Source organism: Ornithorhynchus anatinus, chromosome 16, assembly GCF_004115215.2.
Source record: "Ornithorhynchus anatinus isolate Pmale09 chromosome 16, mOrnAna1.pri.v4, whole genome shotgun sequence".
NCBI classification, from domain to species: domain Eukaryota; kingdom Metazoa; phylum Chordata; class Mammalia; order Monotremata; family Ornithorhynchidae; genus Ornithorhynchus; species Ornithorhynchus anatinus.
Genome location: NC_041743.1, coordinates 10,810,433 through 10,834,992, shown reverse-complemented (window position 1 = coordinate 10,834,992; position 24,560 = coordinate 10,810,433). Strand labels below are relative to the sequence as shown.

At 45.6% G+C, this 24,560-nt stretch overlaps 1 protein-coding gene across 1 annotated transcript in view; it reads right to left on the bottom strand.

The window, feature by feature from the left end:
* LAMC2 (laminin subunit gamma 2) overlaps positions 1–17,226 on the bottom strand; it is a 44,053-nt gene extending 26,827 nt beyond the window's left edge. Inside the window, exons 1-5 of the mRNA XM_029081318.2 lie at positions 17,118–17,226; positions 16,716–16,982; positions 6,670–6,858; positions 2,525–2,660; positions 1,353–1,451 (exon numbers count right to left, since the gene is read on the bottom strand). Coding sequence (XP_028937151.1) covers positions 1,353–1,451; positions 2,525–2,660; positions 6,670–6,858; positions 16,716–16,797 — 506 coding nt within the window. The 5' untranslated portion in view covers positions 16,798–16,982; positions 17,118–17,226. The remainder of the gene's footprint in view (positions 1–1,352; positions 1,452–2,524; positions 2,661–6,669; positions 6,859–16,715; positions 16,983–17,117) is intronic.
* Between the last annotated feature and the right edge of the window lie 7,334 nt (positions 17,227–24,560).

Here is a 24,560-nt window from a genome sequence, read left to right as displayed (position 1 = left end):
GAACATTTCTACCAGCTTTGTTATATATTTTACTCTCTCATGCGCTTAGTACAGTCCTCTGTACACAATGCACTCAATAAATACGACTGATTGATTCCTTTAGGTGAAAGGAGTGATGACATGATGATGAATTAGGGAATTATTTTCCTTGAGGACACCTAAATTTTTATGTTGATCCTTTCCTAAATCCTCTGCAACATGCCCTCCTCTCCTCTCTTTTGTTTCCTCTCCTCAAAATGGAATTCCCCATCCAAGGGGACCAAACAATGGCCCCTTCTTTCCTACTGTAAAAGATAAAGATCAAGCCTACTACCTCGTTGTATTCCCCCAACTGCTTAGTGCAGGGCTCTGCAATCGGGAAGTGCTCAATAAATACCATCGATTGATAGACTGAAGCGGTAGCTCAACCCAGCTAAGCCTTCCCTCAGCAGCATAATGTGAAAAACAACAGCAGCTGTCAAACCTCTCTTGCTCTGCATCATTCCCAGTTCCCTCTCCACACCCCAGGAACAACCGACCCCCTGAAACACACGTTAGGAATTTCCCAAGAGGTTCCTCTAGCCCTGGTACAAGTGAATATGTGCTTGGATCGGTGCCAAATAAAGGCTTTCTTTCTTTTAAGGAAACAAGGGCAAGCTTTCACCTCAGAGTTATCCCAGGGAAGGGAGCCGCTTTCACTGGGCACAGTTTGTACTTGAGGAATGTACTGTAGCAGCAACGCTAGCAGGCTGAGGGTGGATCTTGCCACGTTCCCCACCTGTCCTAACATGGCCTGGCTCCCAAAGGGCTCTTACTGCTTTCTCTCGTGTGTGCATGTGCTTGCATGCAGGTGAGTGGGACTGATTCTAAAACCCCCATCCTGCCCCTGGGGCAGCTCTTTTTTGTACACAGTGGAGATAGGGCCCATGTGTTGCATTTTGCTATCGCTCCTTACAAGGATTTTCCTAACATGTGTAATTAGGCCAGTGCCCTGCAGGGACAGGGTTTGTACCACATGACCTCATTATTTCCAGAGGCTTTAACAGACATGCACCTGGGACTGGGGAAGTTAGAGTGGGTGACTTGGGGCGGGTGTTGGGGGAATTTCAGGGATACTTCAAACACCACCTCAAGAACCAGCTCCCACCAGCACCCCAGGAAATCAACAAAGAGGCTCCAAAGAGGTTCGCCTCATTTAACTGGGATTTGGGGGGCCGTAAAGAGGGTTTGACTGTAGGGAGGAGACCCCTAAACTGGGTGGGAGGGTGTGGGGAAACTTCAAGTGGAATAGAAAGGTAAAGTCCCTACAAAAAGCAAATCTGCCCGCTCATCATAAAGGGCCCTTGGTAGGACTGAGTAACCTCCATACAGACCTGTCACATCGCTCCCCAACAACCGCAACCTTGCAGACACAGCGATTGGCGTCACACTGCCCCATGCCGCCAGCAGGGTCACAGTCACATCCAGAGATCCTGGAGAAGAAATGAGTGGGCCAGTCATGGAGATGCCAGCCACCCTCACCATCCACCTCAGGCTGGCATGAAACTGGATGATAGGGGGCAGCCCCCCAGAAATTCTATTCACATTCCTGGGAAGGAGTAGCCTTCCAAGAGGTTGGGGGCTGACTGCTCTCCTCTTGTCCGGGTCGCTGCTCTGCAGTGTATCTTGGGGTAGTCTCATCACTGGCTCAGGGAAGAGATGTTAAGTGGCCATGGCCACGGCTGCACTGACCACACATGAGTAGGTCTGACTGAGGTCCAGACCTTTATCTGCAGGGGGAGGATGAGGACTGTTTCCCAACTGGAGACAGCTTTACCAAGTCTCTGTTTCCAGATCACTGGACTCACAGTTCTGAACTACTCAAAAGCTGTCCTCAGAGCCAGGCTCAAAGTACTTCAGAGACTGGCAAACTACTCCTGGCCACCAAACTGTAAGCTTTCTCATTCCTCTTGCCCTAATGCCTACAATCCCTCAGGACTAATGATCTGTCAGAGGCTATGAGTACCACAACCCAAGCACAGCAGTCACAATTTACTGGTTCTGACATGATTCGGGTGGCCTAAAAGCAAGAGGAAATCCCTGCAGCTTCCCTGTGGTTTGGGATTTTGCAGATAGGATTCACCCCTTGCGAATGTACCTCTGGAGAGTCAAGAGTTGTTGTTCTCCTGAGCCTGCCTTTGAGATTCCCATGGCATTATAGGGGACAAGCACTTGGTGCATCCTCTAGGTTTGGAGAACAATAACGAGGCTCTCCCTCTCCTCACCAACTCAATTTGTAAAAAAAAGTGCTGAGTGTGGTACCCAGTTGGCACTGGAGCTAGAGCCCGGGCCTAAGAGGGCCCATTCTTTCTCATGGCTGAATGGCACGATGGGCAAAAGGAAGCTGCAAGGTGACTGGAGCGATGTGGGCGATCTTTTGTGCCCAGCACCAATTGGGCAGTTCCACCTTGCTCAAAACAGAGTCCCAGAGAGAAGCGAAAAAACCAGCAGGATCTCTGAGGGGCTCCTTGGCACTTTGGCAGCATGAATCTCCTGGAATACTTACTGCTGGAGCCTGTTGGCCTTGCACCCAGTCTCTGTGAGGGAGTGGAAGCCAGGCTGGCATCTGTCGCATTTTTCACCCATCACCCCTGGTTTACAGCTGCATTGTCCGTAGCGGTCACACTGAGGGTTGAGAGTGCCTTGGGTTGGGGAGAGAAGGAAGCAAAGAGAGGAAGAGGAATGGCTTGATTAGGGTGCTCCAAAATGGAAACAGGAGTTAGGTTAAAGATTTTGAGGGGCCCAGACTGGATTTAAGGCCCCTCAGGTCCAGACCAGAGAATTAGTAAGGGGAGATTTGAGGAGCAGAATTCCCCTAATTCTTCTGACCTCCTAGTCTCCACGTGGTTCTGAGGCACAACCATGCTCTGAGCCAATTGGCACTGAGACAATTAGGGCAACATGGGTTTGGCATGGAGAGGGGCAGGAGCATGGGCGCATGGCACTGCAATGATGCTGCAGAGTAGAGGAGTTTCCGGAAGCCACTTGGCCCAATCTGACCCTCCAGGGCCATGGAGCAACAGTCCTCTGGGGCTCCTGTAGAGGCCAGAGCCAATGCCCCATTGTGCCAGGGTGGATCCTACCCTGATTAGAAAATACCCACCAGCTGTTGGGGCCCACAAAATATCAAACTAATAATAAATCCATTTCTGCTCCTGCGGCTTACAAGGAGAATCAGCAGGAGACTTGGGCATTTTGTCTGCCCTATGACTACGTATCGGGGGAACGACAGGAAGGCAATCCATTAGGAGGTGCTTTAGTTACTCATTCGTATTACACAGCCTGATCCGTCTTGATAGGGACAAGACAGCAAATTGCTCACTTTTTAGACTTGCCTTAATTCTCTGATCCAAGATCATTTTCTAAAGACCCCTAGTGGGCTGGAACATCTTCAGTTGCCCATGTTACATACTGACTACAAGCCCCAGGAATGACTGAAGGATTTACGTATCCTCTGCCATGGCTCTACTCTCATGACACTTGGGATAACTGGATGGCTGGGACCACCCAAGGCAATAGTCCAGGACCAAGCACCCTCCCGGGACCCACTACAGCTGAACAAAACGCATTAATTACCTTCTCTTCCCTTCTTCCCTTCATCCCCACCCTCCTACTCCCACCTCACCCAGCAGAGGCTTTGGCTTCCTCAGCCCAGGGTCCACCAGAACCTGAAACTAGCCCTGGGCTTGCCATCATCACGGTCATCATTAATCACATCGTGGAGCCTTGTGAGCAAGACACTATCCTAGGCACTTGAGAAGCAGCATGGTGCAGTGGACCGAGCCCAGGTGTGGGAGTTAGAAGGTCATGTGTTCTAATCCTGGCTCCACCACTTGTCTGCTCTGTGACCTTGGGCAAGTCACTTTTATTCTCTGTGCCTCAGTTACCTCATCTGTAAAATGGGAATTGAGACTATGAGCCCCAAGTGGGACAGGACCGTGTCCAACCCAATTTGCTTGTATTCACCCCAGTGCTTAGTAGAGTGCCTGGCACATAGTAAGTGCTTTGTTAATACCATTATTATTAGTAATAATGTTAGTAATACTACTACTAAAAATAATAAACCAAAAGTAAAAATGTAGTAAACAACAGTTTCTGACCATGAGGAGGGTTGCACTCCAATTAGACGAGCAAATAATTAGTAATAGTATTTATTAAGTGTTAAACTGTGTACAAAGCACTATACTAAGCACTGGGAAATGACACACAGATGAGAGAGAATTAGAGGATTCCAATCCTGTGCCTCATATGCTTTGAGGGGATAGATTTAAAAAAAAATACTTAAACCAAAAGAATCTTTTTCTTTTTTTTCTTTATACACTCCTAGGTTGCTAAGGAACATTCAGAACAACAATGTAAGTGATGAGTAAATGGAAATAGTCACCAGGTGAGATCAGGAGGAAGGGACCAAAATCAACCCCATCTCCACTAGGTTTTCAGGAGTTTTGGAAAAGAATCCAACACAGAAAAGTCCATGGAATCCAAATTTTTCTGCTTAAGAAGGATGGCCATTTAAGTAGCCCTGACTAGTTTTTGAAATGTTGATCCTGGGTTTGAAAATAAATCAAACTTGGTACTTGGATCACAAACTAACCATGGGGAGAAAATGGCTTTGTTTATGGGGAACTAAAAAGAAATTTGGTGAACATCTATCCCATGTGGCGTGTTACACATGGAATAATTTATAATAATCCCCTGTGAACATTTGTTAATACTTGAAATCAAATAAACAGCAAGTTTTAAATTTAGCCCATTATTAAACAATGAAAACCATCTCCCTAACATACCCGGAACAAAGTCTGGAAGTTTAAGACTTTCATACCCAAGTTTGGATTGTCACTGTGGTCACTCTCAGAAGCACAGCTGGAGACTGGTCATTTCAGCAGCTCCTGGCCTTTTTTTGACTAGACTTCAAGATCAGTAATGCTTAGACAGTGAGTCTGGAGTCCAGAACTGAAATTCCAGGTTTGGCATGACCTAGTGGATAGAACAGGGGACTGGGAGTCTCCTGGGTTCTAGTCTCAGCTCTACCAATGGTCTGCTGGGTGACCTTGGGCAAGTCACTGAACTTCTCAGCCTCAGTTTCCTCCTCTGATATAAGGGAATAAGATAGATCATGATCCACGGGCAAAACAGGAACTGTGATCAACCTGATAAACTTGTATCTACTTCAGCACTGACCACATAATAAGTGCTTAAAAATGTCATAATTATTAAATGTCATAATTTATATAAATGTAATGATTATTGAAATTAATGTCATAATTGTTTGGCCAATCCACTACTTTTCCTAGACTTCAATTTTCCCTTCTGGGCAATAAGGAAATGAGTTTTGAACAAGAAAAGACAGTTAAGATCTTTGACAGAACAATGCAACATAATTGCATACTTAATTGTATACAGTACATAATTGTACACTTTGACTGTCACGACCATGATCTAACAGTTATTTTAGTAATTTGGGCAAATTCTCCCTTTCCTTACTGTCCTCAATGGGTGTGGGGAAGGAGAAGAATTAGGTGGGCTTGCTCTCTCTGGAGTTCCCAAGCGATGGAGTTAGCTCTCTGACTGTCCAGAGAGATCCTGGAATTCCTCCTGTCTTCTTCATCCTCATGAATCTATCAGAAATTGTTTCTCAGTTATGAATTTACCTGCATTAAGACAATTTGGAAACCAATTTTCCCTTAAACTTTCATAGATTGAAATGGCATTCAGGGAAATGCCAACATTCCAAGTGCCCCCAGCCCAATATCACTAATTTCAGGCTCCCTTTATTTCCATCACTAATATTTTCCCCACCTTTCCCACAAGTACAGGTGCTTTCCCAGGTCATATCCACTTTGTCCAAAATCCTTTCCGTTTGCCATTTTCAAAAACCTGAGCCCTTCCTCTTGGGTGGGCTGTGTGACTGCCTTGACTTGTGTGGCTGAGTGGCTTGACTTGTGTGGGCTGTGTGACTGCCTTGACTTGTGTGACTGAGTGGCTGTGGCCGACAGGGCCACAGAATGGTAAAGCTAGCACCATTGTCCTACTCCACTGAGCAGAATGTTACTCATTTGCTCTCCGAATACTGTGTTGTCGTCAAGCCAAGCCTTCCAGCTGTGCCATTTAATGCTATAATTACATTCTCACCTAGCCTTTTAATGGAATGACCAGACTCCAGGGACTCACAGGATGGCAGCCTCAGTCTTGGGGATAAAGAGGGGCTGAATCCCAAGCAGACTGCAATATTCCCTAGCCATGGGATCCAACAGAGATCGCTGAGCCTGTAGCAACACGGGTGCTCATTTTTAGGCAAAAGCTGAGCAAATCTCTCTGGGACAGAACAGCCCAGAAGGAGCCGTGTTTGAAGAGGGACTCCTGAGTGTGAATCTCATGGAATAAAACCACATTATCAATCAAGGACTCCAGTTTCCTCAGCCCGGCCACACTGATGCACTAACGTGTTGGAGCTTGGGTCCTCTCAGCAGCTGGTTGGGATCTGCTCCAATGCGTTAAGATGAACCATTCCTAATGCTAATGGACTTGACTGAGGCTGAATGCCAGGAACACCCCATGGATATGTCACACGGTGTAATTTTTAAACAATACATTTTCAAGGAAGGGAGTTGAAGTGCTAGCTGTAAATTGACTTCCTTTCTCACCCATTACCTTTGGAGTTGCAGTTGCAGGGCAGACACGGGTCTTGGTCCCACTGACGGTAAAACCCCTCTTTGCATTTCTCACAGTGTACCCCAGCTGTATTGTCTTTGCAGTTAAGGCAACGGAGTCTATTTTCTGGCTTCCCAAACTGTTTCGGGTCAAAGATGCATTGATTGGATTTTCCATTGCAGTCACACTCTGGGAAAGGAGAGAAAAATGCCATTAGAAGAATTAAAAATCCATCTTTCAAACCTTTACTCTCTCCCAGTTACAGTTATTCAATTCCTTTTCTAATCAACTCCTGCTCTCCTAAGGGATTGCCTTCACCCAAACCGAGTAAACACCACCTTGGTTCTACTTCTCTCTCTCTCCTATGCACGTGCCTCTGGGATTCTTTCATGTTTTCCTGAGTGCCTGAAAGAACCGGCTACTTCCTCTCTAGCAAGTTACCTCATGCCCACTGTCAAATCTCTACTGAAGCCTCACTCTTTTCTTAAAGCCTATCCTGAAGTACCTAAAAGGGGAGATCTCCCAAGCCCGCTGCTCTTCCCTTTTCTTTTTCATTGGGAACTGTCCATATGCCACCTCCCTGGGGCAGTTTGATCTTTCAAAGATTGTTATCGTGATGCCTCCTGAAGGTTGGCTTGGGTTTTTCTGGGATGGGATGAGGAGATTTGTAGTTTATTATTGTCATCTTCAGACATCCTAGCTCTCTCACAGGATTGCGACCCACTAGATCCGATGTAAATTCCTTCAGCTCATCTCCTCAGGAAACCAGCAGTTGGTAAATGGGAAAGCAATGTCATGTTCTGATACCTAAGGCAAAAAGTAATTGGAACACCCTTGATTCTTGAGATGTTCTAGACACTGGGGAAGTAATGGGGCCTAGTAGAAAGAGCACTGGCCTGGAAGTCAGAAGACCTGGGTTCTAATCCTGGCTCTGCCATTTGCCTACTGTGTGACCCTGGGCAAGTCACTTAAACTGTAAGCCCATGTGGGACATGGACTGTGTCTGACCTCATCATCTTGTATCTACCCCAGAGCTTAGAACAGTACTTGACACAGTAAGTGCTTAACAGTAAGTGCTTAACAAATACCACCCTTATTATTACCATTATTAAGTCACCTTATTTCTCTGTGCCTCAGCTTCCTCTTGTGTAAAATGGGGATTCAATACCTGTTTTTTCCTCCCCTTAAAAATAAAAGGTGAGTCCCATGTGAGACAGGGATTGTGAACAACTTGATTATTTTGTATCTACCAAAGCACTTAGTATAGTGCTTGACACACAGTAAGCGCTTAACAAATACCACAATTATTACAATATTAATTATTTCTACCAACCAGGGTCAAGTCCTTCCCTGGGTGCTTTTCTCACGAGCTCCTCAAGATGGACTCTGGTATCTGGGTAGGTCATTTACCTGGAGGCAAGAACCTTGAACAAGTCACTTCATTTTTTCTGAGCCTCAGTTACCTCAACTGTAAAATAGGGATTAATACTGTGAGCCCACTGTGGGACATGGATTGTGTCCAACCTGATTATCTCGTATCTACTCCAGTGCCTAGTACAGCGCCTGGAGTAAGCACTTAACAAATTCACTGTTAAAAAAATAATGAACCCCATTCTACCTCTCCAGTTTGTGCAGTTTCTTGGGCACTGGAGCATGCAAACTTGTGTCACTATTAATTCCTATTAAAAAATTGTAATAAGAGATGCAATCCTTTCCCTCCAGCTGCTTTTTAAGAAGGACTAGGCAGACAAATTGACACAGAACAGAAACACAAAGATAACCACTGCCTCTCCCCAAGCCCCTCCTACCCCCAACACATAGTCCAGAGTCACATATCAAAGCAGCCACAGGCCACTCTCTCAGAAGTAAAGGAAGATGTGCAGAACCCCTGGGGGAACTGAAAGCTCTCTTTAAATACACTTCCACTCCTCACTCAAACAAACAACAGTCCCATTCAACAAGTTAGGGCTGGAAGCAGTAAAGAATACCATTCTTACTCCTTCCTAGAGGGGAAATTAAAGGAAGCAGAAAGTAAGATTCTAGAAGTGTATTTAAGCCAGGGCACTGCATTGAATGAACTCTTCCACTGACACTAAAGGTGCTAGGCGGCTGGTTACACTGCGGTATTGTTGATGTGGTTATCAGAAACCCTGAGAAATGCATCAGAGAAGTAGTGTGGCCTAGTGGAAAGAGCACAGGCCTGGGAGTCAGAGGACCTGGATTCTAAACCCGGCTCATCAACTTGTCTGCCTTATGACCTAGGGCAAGTCACTTAACTTCTCTGTGCCTCAGTTTCCTCACCTGTAAAATGTTTTATTTTTTATGGTATTTGTTAAGCTCTTACCAGGTGCCAAGTACTGTACTAATTGTTGGGGTAGATACCAGATAATCAGGTTGGACATAGTAAGCTCTCAGTAAGTACCACTGATTGAGGAACCACAGAATGGGAAGAAAGCAGGGCAGAGAGAGTTGTGAAAGAGGAGCCTCAAGGCTGGAAGGATTGTACAGAAGAGGAAAGGGAAAAGACCAGTGAATGGATTCAGAAATTCAGTTTCAATATAGTAGATTTGTTAGATTTCTGCTTGCACATTAAGGTTAGAAAACCCAAATGCACACAAAAGCAGTTCTATGTAATCTTTAACTCTTGGCCAACATACACTCTCAGGTTCAAACACGACATTCAAATTCCAAACACCTGAGCTATTTCCACAGACTGGCTAAGTACCCTGCCTGCCGCAGCTGCCAGATAAACACAAACTGATCTCATCCCCTGCCCCAGTCCTTAGCCGCAACCTCGGAACACGATGCCCCAGAGAGATGGCCAGTTTGATCTCCCCTGCTGGGCAGGAAACAATCACTGTCTGGAAACATCTTCCTTAAACGAAATCAATGCCTTTCCATCTCTCCCTTCCTTCCATCTTTGCCAAATGTCCCACCCATGGGAGGAGATGGAATGCTATCTAGGCAAAATAAAATGCAAGTTCGGGGCTTTGGGCTTGGGAAGAGTGGGCTCTTGAAAGAGCCCCTCAACTTCCAGAAGATCTTGCCTGTGTGAACAGACACTTGCTGGACTTCTCCCAAAACCAGCTTCACAGCAAACAGGTTTCCCTGTTGTGTTTCATTAACCATTTCAATGGGTAGAATCAATTGCACTGCTAATTCATTCCAAATCCCCTCAGTCAAGGAAAATGTGTTAAGAATGCCCCATGATGATGATGATCAGCATGATAGTTTGGATGGAGAGGAAAGGGCAGATTCCAGAGATGTTGGGAAGGTAGAACTAACAGGATTTAGTGACAGACTATGTGTATTCAATGAGAGAAATGAGTTGAAGTTAATGTCAAGGTTATGGGTTTTTGAAATAGGGAGAATGCTGGTGTTGTCTATGGTGATGAGAAAGTCTGTGGGAAGGCAGGGTTTGGGTGGGAAGATGAGGAGTTCTGTTTTAAATATATTAAGTCATCATTTCAGGTCAAGTTTAAATTTGAATAAAATTAAGGAAACTCAACAGGGAGAAAATAATGAGTAATCTGAGGCTATTTACAGAATTTTCTGTTTTCTCACTCCTAAGTGTTATATTTAATCCACTGAACAAACACATTTTCCTCTTCAGTAAATGTGTCTTGGTTTCTAGAAATGATTATTTCTTATTGAGGTTAATGTTTTTAGCTATCTCAACCGGGGTACATGATAATCAGGTCAGACACAGTCCTTGTCTCACATAAGCCTCACAGTCTTCACGGGATGGAGAATCCCCATTTTACAGATGAGGAAGCTGAGGCACAGAGAAGTTAAGTAATTCATCCAAGGTCACACAATGGGCAAGTAGTGGAGCTGGGATTAGCACCCAGTTCCTCTGACACCAAGGCCCATATTCTTTCCACCAAGCCTATTTCTCAGGATTCCATTCCAGTTTGGTGTTAATAGTTAATCCTTTAACAAACGGTTTCTACAAGACTAAAAGCCCTGATCTGGGACAATTTAACTAGCTTCTCTTCACCTCAGATGCCATATCTGTAAAGAAGAAGCCATCTTAGCTTCTCTGTATCAAGAGGATAGCCTGACAAATACGAGGTGATCTTAGATATAATTTCCCTATAAACAATCAGATTTGACCCTATGATTGGGGAAACATTCTCCAAGTTTTGAATGTTGTTACTGGATGCAGAGGTTCAATATTGGACTTTTCAGATATTGGAAAAGAGAGTAGTAAACAGTTTGGCTTCTTTAATGTCATGAACTGGGACAGGGAAAGGGGTATTAAAAAGCTAGGTCACATCACTCTCTAGACCTCCTTGGACCAAACAAGAAGGGAGACAACCCAACTTGCTTCCTTCATGCTGTTTTTAGTTTTAAGAAGGGTGGAGTGGATGAGGTCCAGAACACTTCTCTTTCAGAATTCTAATTCCTACTGCATTTATGCATAAGGCAGGAAGACACACTGTCGCATGCATATGTGTGTGTACACACATATGTGCACACAGGTAGTATAGTGCATGCCCAGTACAGTACACACACGCTTAGTACAGTGTATGTGTACTGTACAGCACAGAGTAGCAGCATAGCCTAGGGGAAAGCAGTTGCTCTGGGAGTCAGAGGACCTGGGCAAAAATCCTCGTTCTGGAACTTACCTGTTGGATGCCTGGGGCAAATCAATCAATCAATCATATTTGTTGCGTGCTTACAGCATGCGGAGCACTATACTAAGTGCATGGGAGTGTACAATATAACAGAGTTTGTAGACGTGTTCCTTGCCTATGAGCTAACAGTCTAGAAGACTTAAGTCACAACTTCTCTGTGACTCAGTTTCTTTATCTATAAAATGCGAATTAAATACCTACTGTCCCTCCTACTTAGACTGTGAGCCCAATGTGGGCCAGACACTGTGCCTAAACTGATTATCCTGTGTCTAACCCGGAGCTTAATATAGTGCTTGGAACTTAGTAAGTGCTTGGCAATACCACAATCATTATTATTGTGCCCAATGACCACCCAATGAGCATTATTACTACTGCATATGACGCACGGCAAATAATTTAAGGGTGGCTATATTTGCCCCTGGAGGGGACAAATGGACTGACTGATCCAATACATACAACTGATGACTAAGATAGGATATCCCAGAGTCTGAAACTCAACAGTAAGTAATCAACAGTTACAGATGATTCAAGTCTAGTCATTTTAAAGAAATCCTATAGGAATGATTTCACTGCTACATTACCATAGTTTGGTGGTGGAGCAGAGTTGGGAGGGGGCAGGGGGAATGTTTCATAGAGAGGCAGGGCTCACAGCTCTGCCTGGTTTCCCACAACCAAGTGGAATCTGAAGACAAAGATCTTCCACATCTCCTTTCAAAGTCTACTTATGCCCGGGATAATCAAATCAGTGGCTCTAGTGTCACAAGATAGGATCATATAGGGGCATGTCTGATCCTCATCCCAAAACTTACCTTCTTTCTGTGGACATTCCAGACTCCACTGCCTGCCACAGCATAGCAGCTGACATACCCTGAGACAACTTGTTTCCCCTCACTTCCCCTCTGTGTTAGTTCTTAGTTTCCAGTAGAGTACTGGTGGCCACAGAAATGAGGGGTGGGTGCTGACGGCAGTTGGGAGTGACAAGGCAGCATTTCAACACCTACTCAGGAGCCCAGACTTTTGCCCAATTGATAGGGGCCTTAAGGTGCCCACACTAACCTTTCCCCCAGCTTGGCCTGACTCCGAGGGCCAGAGGTGCTGGCTTGGAGCAGGGTGGGAGGGCAGTGCTGAAGAAAACCCCTGAAATGTTCTCTGTCGATCAGGAGAGCTCAAACCCCGGGCTCAAAGCCAGGACTGGTTGTATCTGTACTTGGATGGATTATTATGGAGACCTTCTCATCACAGAATCTGGCAAACCCTGCCCAGCCTCGCCCCCCTCCCCACCAACCCACTCCCCTATCTTTGACCACTGTCTTCATCCACAGCTCTTAGAAAATGCCATTCCCCAGTTCACAAGCACCCCACCCCAAAGACCCTCCTCCCCTGACATCCTTTTAACTGCCCCCATCTCTCCTTCCCTAACAAGAATAAAAATAATTGTGATATTTATAAGCACTAATGTGCCAAGCACTGAGATAGGTACAGTACAAACAGAGCAGATGGTCCCTGTTCTACCTGGGGTTCACAGTCTAAGCAGCAGGGGGAGAACAAGTATTGAGCCCCCATTTTACAGATGAGGAAACTGAGGCACAGAAAATTCAAGTGAACTTGGGCACAAGGTCTCAGAACAAGTAAGTGGCCGACTCTTCTGACTCTCAACCGTATGTTCTTCCCTAAGGCCATTACAAGTCTCAATAAGGTCTAAGGCCCTGGCTACAATTCTTTATACTTCCGTGGCCATCCTCCTCTATTCCTGATTCAAAGGACTTCCAGAACTACAGGAATGAGAGCGGACTGGGTAGAAGCAGAGGCCTGGAGTGGTATCTCTGCTGCTCCTTCCTGTCCTGGTCCCAGTGAAAGTCAAATCATTGCTTTTCCCATTTCTGGCTCAAGCACTCCTTTTATTATTTATGTGCTTAGCAATAGGTCACAGGGCAAAAACAACATTTTCTACTGCTCTGCATACAAAAGACACTCATTAAATCCTCTTGATGATGCCAAGGCTGATGAAAATTATCTTCTTAATACCCATTCAAATGTTGTTTTTGTTACAAATTGGTTCGGTATAGACTTTCCTGTTACAAGGCAATGCTTTAGACTATGACTGGATAGAACACTTTGGAAGACTAGGGGTAAAATGGCTTAAAGTTCACTTTTTCCAGTAAATAAGGAGTACATTTAAGTCAGCTCCAAACAGCTTAAATTGGTTCACCTGGTGAGTAGTGATGAAGTGGCAGAGAAAATGTCAGAAGTTATTTTGTTTTTGGTTTTGCCCAGCCTTCTTAATAATAATAATAATGTTGGTATTTGTTAAGCACTTACTATGTGCAGAGCACTGTTCTAAGCGCTGGGGTAGACATAGGGGAATCAGGTTGTCCCACGTGGGGCTCACAGTCTTAATCCCCATTTTGCAGATGAGGTAACTGAGGCACAGAGAAGTTAAGTGACTTGCCCACAGTCACAAGCTGACAAGTGGCAGAGCTGGGATTCGAACCCATGAGCCCTGACTCCAAAGCCCGTGCTCTTTCCACTGAGCCACGCTGCTTCTTGAATTTCACCCGGTGACAGAAACCGAGTAGCATTTCAAATGTTGGTGACCCATCTTTCCCTTAACCCCTCATTTCCCATTAAAGCAATGGTTGCGGGCAAAACAATTTTTTTGGATTTATATAGTAAGTTTGTACTAACAAGCTGTATGAGGAAAACTTGGTATGTTAAAACCTAGAACTGGAAGGAGCCGAGCTGAGTCCAGCAGCTGGAATAATTGTGAAAGCTTCAGGACTTTTGGGCCCTAGTTATCAATGCTACATAAAAAGAAATGAGAATCGCTTTTATGCTGATGTGGAAAATTACTTTGAAAAATTCTCCAGATCCCAGGTGATTGCTGGATTGTAGACCACACTGACTGGGCTCCCAAACAATCCAAGTGGCTTCTTGAGGAGGCACATATTAGGAAGTGGCTGCTTAGCCTCCCTGGCGCCTATGTACTTATCAATCTATTCCACTCATGTATTCATTCTTTCCTTATTTTTTATCAGTTGTGTCTACATTTCCTCTCTTGTTCCCGCTGTATGTATATTATCTGTCTGCCTCTCTCCCCAACTAGATTATAAAACTATTAGATGTGAGGATCATATCTTCTTCTTCCATTGCATGCATCCAAGTGCCTAGTACAGTGCCTGCACATTGCAGGAGTTACAATGACAATGATGGACAGCAGTTGCAATGGAGAGGGCAAATGGGCCAGGCTGGAGCCATAGGTCTAGTCCAACTTCCAAAACGTCCCAGGAGAACAACTGGAATGTGACAATAATAACTACAGTATTTATTAAGCTCTTACTATGTGTCAAGCACTGTACTAAATCAGGGACAGAGTCAAGATGATCAGGTGGGACACTGTCCTTGTCCCTCGTAGGGTTCGCGGTCTAAGTGAGAGGGAGAACAGGTATTGAACCCTAATTTTACAACTGAGAAAATTGAAGCACAAAAAAATTAAGTAACTAGTCCAAGGTCACACAGCAAGCATGTGATGGACCCAAATTTAGAACCCAGGTCCTCTGACTGTCAGGCCCATGCTCTTTCCACTACAGGCCACACTGTTTGTGCCTGACCTGGCTCTCACTAATTCACCAAATAAAGGGAAAGGGCCAGTCCTGCTTCCAGAAATTTTTTTCATATTCCACAACGGTGTCTGGATGGGAGCCTGGATGGGAGTCTCCTTTAGCCCACACACAGCAGCTTCCCAGATAGAAAGGTTTGGAGCGCCAACTCAAATCCTGACATGAGGCGGGAATCTAGTTTGTTCCTGTGGATATGGACTTCATTAAGGAGACCTTTCCATTCCACTCATTAACTGCATCCTGAACTGTCTCCCAGCCACCCCTCCCCAAATATGAAAATACTACACCCCAGCAGTATGGAAAACTGCAGCAGGAAAAATGAAATTTTCAGTACAGAGCCAATACGCACCTCCATGTGGTAACAACAGTCAACATTCATATCACCTTTCACTCCAAAGCCTTTTGCCAGGAATCCTAAATCTTTACCCACCTGCTCTTCATGGGGCAGGTCAAAGAGCTTCCCTATTTCCATTTTACAGAAACTCTCCTCAGGATGGGGGCTGATTGTCCCAGGACCCAGAAAACCCCACAGAGCTCAGCTTGACTGCACCATCTCTCTCCTGGGTACTATTTTTAGGTGCCTGTGAAGGGCATGTCAGGGGTTGTTTTCAAGAAGGTACTAGAATGCGATGCCACGTCAGTACATACCTCCAAATGCTCAAATAGGGGCAGGGTTTCCCCATCACAAGCCAAAAGAAAAACTTGATCCTCAAACCTTCACTCAGCTAGTGCTAAACACAATATCTGACTCTAGGGAAACATTACATCTTTGATCAGAAATCCTTTAACCTATATGGGCCAAAGGGTTTAATTCCCTAAGGCCACATTCAAACAGAGGCTGCAGCACATCAGGTCCAACAACCAATTCACAGCGTGTCTTGCCAGACACCCCTTGTCAACATACAATATTGAAAATATTTTTTAATGGTTCATTCATTCATTTAATGGTATTTACTGAGCAATTACTGTTTGCAAAGCACTGTTCTAAGTGGTTATGGCATTTGTTAAGTGCTTACTTTGTGCCAGGTACTGTACTAAGCTCTGGGGTGGATACAAGAGAGGTTGGACACAGTCCATGTCCCATATGGGGCACAGAGTTTTCAGCCCCATTTGACAGATAACTGAAGCACAGAGATGTGAAGTAACATGCCCAAGGTCACACAGCAGACAAGTGGTGGAGTCGGGATTTGCGCACTGTTATGAAATAGCCCATCTGACACAGCTGTTCCTGCACATACACTCTGCACTCCTACACATGATTTTTCAAGGATTTCAAATCTTACAGAATCCGAAATGGCTTGACAGAGGTGCAGTTCAAAAGCACCATGCTCTTTCTGCTGCCTCCTGATACATGATCTGGCTTTCAGAAGAGGGTACAGAGGGAAACTCCTGCATTTCAAAAGTGGCGGAGTCCTCGAACTGCTCTCACCCTTAAGAGCCATTTCCACTGAAATTCCATCTTAACGCTCCCTCCCCAAAAATCTCTCCACGGGGCCCTAACTGATCTATCAGAGAGAGGTAAAAAGAAACCTTAGGAAAATGGAAAAGACCCAGTTAATTTGTCAATCCTCCAGGTTGGACTGCAATCAAACTGCAGCAATTTATTTTCCTTCAAAGCATTCCCAGGGCCCCCCAAAATCTGCAGATAGTGCCCCAGGGGGAGGGGAGAGACTCCTCTCCTACCTTGGGGGGGTGATTGTTTGGGAACATTTTGAGGGGCCTCCAGCTTGGACGGTAAAGAAAAGTCACGGCGGCTCAAAGCAGAAACGTGAACTTGTATTAGACTCACCTTCTCTCTTGGAGATGCCTCCGGCTGCAGAAAGGAGGAGGAGGAGGAGCAAGGAGCTTTGGCGGCCCAGGGTCGCCCTCATTCTGAGGGGTTCAGATTGTACCCCCTCCCCTGGAGGCCTAGATAGGGCAGCTGAAGGCTGGAGTTGGGGGACTGGCGGGCCAGCAGCTCTTCCTTGTATTAACTCTGGGCTCCACGGTGCTGTCCTTTTCTCCAATCGGGTGGTTTTAACAAGTCCTCTACCTGACTCTGTTACCTGAGTCAGTCCTGACAGGAAGAGAGAGTGTACTTCAAGGGGTGACTCACCTAGTGAATAAGGAGGGCCCAGCCCTCACTGTGCAGACAGACAGACAGACACACCGCCCAACCCCCTCCCACCCCCCAGCCCACAACTCCCCCTACCTTGAACCTTACTCTGTTGCTTCACAAACCACGAACAGAGTACCTACAAGAGCTGAGAAAAAGAATAAGGAGTTACAGCCCGGCACTGACTCCCTTATACCCTCCAACTCCGGCTCCAACTCTCAGAAAAGCAGAACAAGGAACAGGAGACTCAAGGAGGTTGTTCCCCCTCCTCTCTCTGGCCCCCATTAGGCAGGATTTTGCCCTGGCCTGATTGCCCCCAAATCACCTTTGTTCCAAAATTCCCTGGAAACAGGAAGTTAATTCCAGGACTTTGGATCTACTTGGGCTGGGTGCTGGGGGAGAGCTGCTTTTGTTCAAGTTCCCTGAAATCATTCAGCACCAGCCAGAAGCAGTTTGGGACTTGGGGGTGTGGGGCTGGGGCTGAATGAACCAACTATTTCATTCTATCTGATGACATCCCAATCCCCATTCACTACTTCTTGCCTCCCTATTCAAGGGAACTCTCGGTGCTCTTGGTACCCTTCTCTAACCCCTACACATCATTCACAGAACCACCCTCTTTCGATATGTCATCAAGTCATCTTCATTCCCTATGTCAAATCACCCCTCAAGTGGCAGAGCCTGGATTAGAACCCAGGTCCTCTGACTCCCAGGCCTCTGCTCTAATAATTACACTACAATGCTTCTCTTGGTTATAAATCCAGGCGACCTGACTCAGGATATTTCATTTGCCAGCAGATTTTCCAGTTCAAAAATGAATCGGATGGTTCAAGTGGACTTGCAACTGGAATTTCATATCTAAACAAATTCTGGATCCTTTCGGGAATGGTTCATGGGAAGATGGATTTACATCCATATCCACTGATTTTCTTCTATAGATAAGTAGTTCCTAAAAAATGAAGTCCACTCTCCCCAAAAGGAATTTGGATTCTTTTCAGATCCAGATGTCAATAAGAACACTAACACCAGTGCTGTTGTATAAACATTCCACACAACTGGACCCTACTTCCAGGTCCTGAGTCCAAGCTCTGTCACCTCTGCCTTTTCTCTTTGCTAAGCATCTAAAACAATTTCAGCTCTTGTTTCTGGAAATTAGTATTTAAGGTCTCTTCTTAATCTCCCAAATTGTGGAGCATTCAAATCCAGATTTGATTCCCGGTGTTGTTTCTGATAACCGAGTCCTCTTTGGCTCCCCAGCAGGAAAGTGGGCAGACAGGATGTGGTCAAGATAAATTAGCTGCAGCCATGGAAGTCCCCTGTTTCTCTCAGGATTTAGTTGGTTGTTTTGCCCTTCAAATATCTCTTGGGGGATTTTTCTTTTCACAGTGAACCATGAATGCAGTTTCATGTTTCAATCACATAACTGGCCCTTCTCAGATGAAAATCACCAGGGCCTGGTAGGTTTTTGCCATAACCTCCTTGGTTACCTGAGCTCACTTTTTAAGGCATGCATGGCATGCCACCCACTTACCCGCTCACTTGTGATAGTAGTGAAGCCATGGCTGCTTTAATACCAGCCACGGGGTGTGCTGCTGGGCAGAAAACAAACCTCCCCCATTAAAGGCAGCCCAAGATAATGTCAATTATTTTGGTATTTGCATAAGCGCCCAAAGCTGAAAGCTCTGCCAGCAAAGAAAAAATCCTTTCCTGATCTTAATTAAGGAAAGAAAGATGTCCATAGATGGAAACAGCTGAGTGTTTTCTGGGCTCCATTGTTGGGTACATTCTCTAAGTTGGAGCCTTACCAACATACAGTATTTTCCCAAGGGAGACCATAGCCAGGATGCCAGCATTTTTTACAGAGATCCAGAATGATTTACCATGTTTTAAGTTGAGAATGCTACCAAGAATAAAATCTAGAATGTCTGGCATCATGTGCTAGATCGCATTCCCTCCCTTCTATTCAATATAATTTTAACAAGTGTCAGGAGGACCTGGGTTCTAATCCCAGCTCTGCCACTTGTCTGCTATGTGACCTTGGACAAGTCATTTCACTTCTTTGTGCCTCAGTTACCTCATCTATAAAATGGGGATTAAGACTGTGAGCCCCATGCGGGGCAGGAACTATGTCCAACCTGATCTGCTTGTAACCACTCCGTTGCTTAATAAAGTGCCTGGAACATAGTAACCACTTAACAAATACCACAGTTATTATTATTAAGACTGGGAGACTAGCCTGTTTGCAAATGGTTCACTAGAGAACAGCTGTTGCAAGAATCTCCACAAACAAAGCCATTCTTTATAAACAACTGAGGACAGAAGCCACATTAAGAGTATGGTGGGCAGGATAATAATAATAATAATAAAAATTGTGGTATTTGTTAAACACTTACTATGTCTCGGGCACTGTATTAAGCGCTGGGATGGATACAAGCTAATTGGGTTGGACACAGTCCTTGTCCCACGTGAGGCTCACCATCTCAATCCCCATTTTACAGATGAGGTAACTGAAGCCCAGAGAAGTGAAGTGACTTCCCCAAGGCCACACAGCAGACGGGTGGCAGAGCTGGGATTACAACATATGACCTTCTGACTCCCAGGCAGGAGACAGCTAGAAGGACCTCTCATCCAGCTCCCTTTCTAGCTGATTATTATTGTTGTTAATAATAATTAAATCATTCATTCAATCGTATTTAATGGGCACTTATTGTACTAAGCAATTGAGAGAGTACAATTTAACAATAAACAGACATGTCCCCTGCCCACAATGAGTTTACAGTATAGAGACCAGCCAATTATTATTTTTCAAATGAGGGCTGGGGAAATATTTACTTTGCACTTAACTTTCCCCTTCCTTGGAAATATTCTGTCTTTGGATTTTCAGGGCCTGATGCAAAGCTCATCTTTTTCTGCATCCCAGACCTAGCTGTTCTTTGCATTATCATCTTCTAGAAAATACTAGTCTGTCCAGAAGGAACTCTTAAAAAAGGAAAGACATGTGATAAAATATATATATATATATATCTAATAAGAAGCCTCCTAGATGGGGAGAAAATTCAATCCCTGACCAGCTCCTTTCCTGCCAGTCTTCTAAAAGAGCAATAAATATGGAAAAGAGGACAAAATAGACAGGGAGACTTCTTTTGTCAATGTCAAGCAAACACACTTGAAAGAGGATAAACGTTCATTGATGGTGCTGTTATATTTTAACTTTAAAAAAAGCCTTATCATATATGCCATCTTCCTTTTTATTGCTTTTTTATTAATATTGCTGGCATAACACATTATTATCCCAGAGAAGCAGTACAACTGAGTGGGCTGGGCCTGAGGACATGATTCATTAGCTCAGTATTCTGATCTGAACTCTTTTGATGATTTGCTGGGAGATCTTGGGAGAGTCACTGCCTATCTGTTTTCTCAGTTGTAAAGCCAGGATATTAATACTGAGTTCCCTCCCGGAATATTCTGAGGAACTAAAATAATGATCCTGGAACACAATATAAAATACAAATAATGAACAAAGCATCCCTGAAAATTGGTGACTGCTTGTTCCAGCATTCTAATCCTTTAGAAATAAAAATTCCAGAGTGTAAAGTGTCCTTGTAATTGCAGGTTTAAATAACACTATCTGTTCATCTTGAAGAGGAGAAATTTTTAAGGTAAAATATAAGAAAGTTCTTGCAAGGGACTTGTTCAGTAATCTCATGCTAACAAGTATACTTTGTCAAGCAACTTCATACAGATTGACTCTAAAAACAATTCTAAATTAGATAACATTTACACTGCAGCTCATCAGAGCTAAGCAGAGGAAATGGAGAATCCAATTTTAACAGGGAGGAAGGACAACACAGGAGAAAATGCAAGTACATGGAAACAAGTCCTAGCTTGCCCACAGACACACTCATACTCCTGAAGCCAAATCCCTGAAGGGAAGGCCTTGCAAATAGCCAGTAGTCTAATTTATGCTGAAGATATAGGAAAGACACTCCTGTGTACCCAACTGGGGAGGCAGGGCTGATGAAGATTTTTATGGGTAGGGATCATCTATGATTACTCTTGTAATCTACTCTCCTAAGGACTTAGTAAAATGTTCTGCAGTGAATCAATAAATGGTATTTATTGAGCACTTACTGTGCACAGCATTGAATGAAACACTTGGGAAAGTATAGTATAACCAAGTTGGTTGAAGCGATCCCTGCCCATAAGGAGTTTACAGTCTCTATGGGGTGATAGATATTAAATTACAGATGAGGGAAATAGATTTTAAGGTTATTTACCTAAGTTCTGTGAGGCTGGGGAGAGTATCAAAGTGCTTATGGGGCACACTACCATGTGCATAGTCTAGGCAAACCAGAGGGCGGATAGGGGAAATGGGGGCTTAGTCAGGGAAGGCCTCTTGAAAGAGATACAATTTTAGGAGGGTTTTGAAGATGGGGAGAGTGGTGGACAGTTGCAAATTCCAGGCCCGAGGAAGGAAGTGGGCAAGGAATTGGTGGCAGGATAGATAAGATCGAGGAACATTGAGAAGGTTGCCATTAGAGGAGCTGTAAAATGGGCATACCCGTTCTCCCTCCTACTTGGACTGTGAGCCCCATGTGGGACAGGGACTGTGTCCGACCTCATTAAGTTGTTCCTACTCCAGTCCTTAGAAGAGTGTCTGACACAGAGTAAGTACTTAAATTCCATTTGAAAAAAGGAGTGGAGTGTGTGGGTTGGGTTGTAGTAGGACAACAGTGAGGTAAGGTAGAAGGAAGAGAGTTGATTGAGTGCCTTAAACCTAGTAGTAATGAGTTTCTGTTTGATGCAGAGGTGGATGGGTAACATTGGAAGTTTGTGGAGGAGTTGGGGTTATACGGACTGAATGGTTTTTCAAAAAATTTCTGGGCAGCAGAGTGAAATGCGGCATGGACATTGATCTCATTTATTTTACTTTCTGCGTACCTGTCTGGGGAGGCAGGGCTGTTAAGCATTCTGTGGGCTGACAAGATCATTGTATCTCATTCCAGTGCTGGGTTTGACTAATGGGAGCGCCCACGCAATGTCTCATGAGGTGGTCAGGATCATCTGGGTCTGTTGCAGCAAACTGGGTCAGGGCAGGAAAAGGCCACGGCTCATACACATGGATGAACTCTATCAGCAATGTCACTTGTGACTCTGAAGGGCTGTTATGCTGAAATGCAGCATGGACTAGTGAAAGGAGTACAGGCCTGGGAGTCAGGGAACTTGGGTTCTAATCCCAACTCTGTCACTTTTTTTATGGCATTTGTTAAGCACTTACTATGTGCCAGGCATGGTACTAAGCACTGGGGTACATACAAGTTTGTCAGGTTGCCTACAGTCCACCCACTTGCCTGCTGGGTGACCTTGGGCAAATCACCTAACTGCTCTGTGCTTCAGTTTTCTCTTCTGTAAAATGGGGATCAGATCCCTGTTCTTCCTTCTAGACTGTGAGCCACATTTTCGACAGGTATTGTATCTGACCTATCTTGAATCTACCCCAGCACTTAGTACAGTGCTTGGTACATGGTAAACACTTAATAAATATCACAATTACTATTATTACATGAATAGAATGCATATTTCCCAACAACCCCAAGCCCCTTTCAATAGCAAGGTTGCACAAACAAGGGGTTAGGGGTTCAAAGTATCTCTACTCTCTCTGACCATAACCTTCTCACCTGCCTCATCTCTCACACTCCCTCCCCCTGCAAATCTTCGCTACTGCCCCACAGAGACCTCCGCTCTCTCGATCCCATCCGTCTTTCCAATAGCATCTCGCCTCACCTTGCCGCCCTGTCCTCTCTTCCCACTCTCGACGAGCGGGTCTCCGCTCTCAACTCCACCCTCTCTACTCATCTCGACTCTCTCGCCCCCCTTTCCCTCCGCCGCTCTCGCTCCACTAACCCACAGCCCTGGATCACCTCCTCCGTCCGCCTCCTACGCTCCTATGCTCGAGCTGCTGAGCGCTGTTGGCGAAAGTCCAAGCACCAAGCCGACCTCACACACTTCAAATTTATCCTTTCCTGCCTTAACTCTGCCCTCTCCTCCGCCAGGCAAAGCTTCTTCTCCTCCCTCATCGACACCCATGCCCGTCACCCCCGCCGATTGTTCCGGACTTTTAACTCTCTCCTTAGGCCCCCTGTTCCTCCCCCTCCCCCATCTCTCACCCCTAATGATCTGGCCACCTATTTCTCACGAAAATCAACACGATCAGGTCTGAGCTCCCCAAGTCACCCCTCCGCCCCTCCCCTCCCCTCCCCTACTTTCCCATCCTTCCCTGCAGTATCCTCAGAGGAGATCTCCTCCCTCCTCGCAAGTGCCACCCCTCCACCTGCGCCTCGGACCCCATTCCCTCTCACCTTCTTAAAACCATCGCCCCTGCCCTCCTCCCTTCCTTAACTTCTATTTTTAACCACTCAATCTCCAAGGGCTCCTTCCCCTCTGCCTTCAAACATGCCCACGTCTCCCCCATCCTAAAAAACCCGCCTTGACCCCACTTCCCCCTCCAGTTATCGTCCTATCTCCCTATACCCTTCCTTTCCAAAATCTTAGAACGAGTCGTCTACAATCGATGCCTAGAATTCCTTAACTCCCATTCTCTCCTAGACCCCCTCCAATCTGGCTTCCGTCCCCTCCACTCTAACGAGACTGCTCTCTCTAAGGTCACCCGTGACCTCCTTCTTGCCAAATCCAATGGCTCCTACTCCATTCTGATCCTCCTTGACCTCTCGCTGCCTTTGACACTGTCGACCATCCCCTCCTCCTCCATACCTTATCTCACCTTGGCTTCACGGACTCTGTCCTCTCCTGGTTCTCCTCTTACCTCTCTGGCCGATCATTCTCGGTCTCCTACGCTGGAGCCTCCTCCCCTCCCCATCCTTAACTGTTGGAGTTCCTCAAGGGTCAGTTCTTGGCCCTCTTCTGTTCTCCATTTACACTCACTCCCTCGGTGAACTCATCCGCTCTCACGGCTTTGACTACCATCTCTACGCAGATGACACGCAGATCTACATCTCCGCCCCTGTCCTCTCCCCCTCCCTTCAGGCTCGCATCTCCTCCTACCTCCGGGACATCTCCACCTGGATGTCGGCCCGCCACCTAAAACTCAACATGAGCAAGACTGAGCTCCTCATCTTCCTCCCAAGCCCGGTCCGCTCCCAGACTTCTCCATCACCGTGGATGGCACGACCATCCTTCCCGTCCGCAGGCCCGCAATCTCGGTGTCATCCTTGACTCGTCCCTCTCGTTCACCCCACACATCCTATCCGTTACCAAGACCTGCCGGTTTCACCTCTACAATATCGCCAAGATCCGCCCTTTCCTCTCCACCCAAACGGCTACCTTACTATTACGGGCTCTCGTTATATCCCGGCTAGACTACTGTGTCAGCCTTCTCTCTGACCTCCCTTCCTCCTCTCTCGCCCCGCTCTGGTCTATTCTTCACTCCGCTGCCCGGCTCATCTTCCTGCAGAAACGATCTGGGCATGTCACTCCCCTTCTTAAACAACTCCAGTGGTTGCCTATCGACCTCCGCTCCAA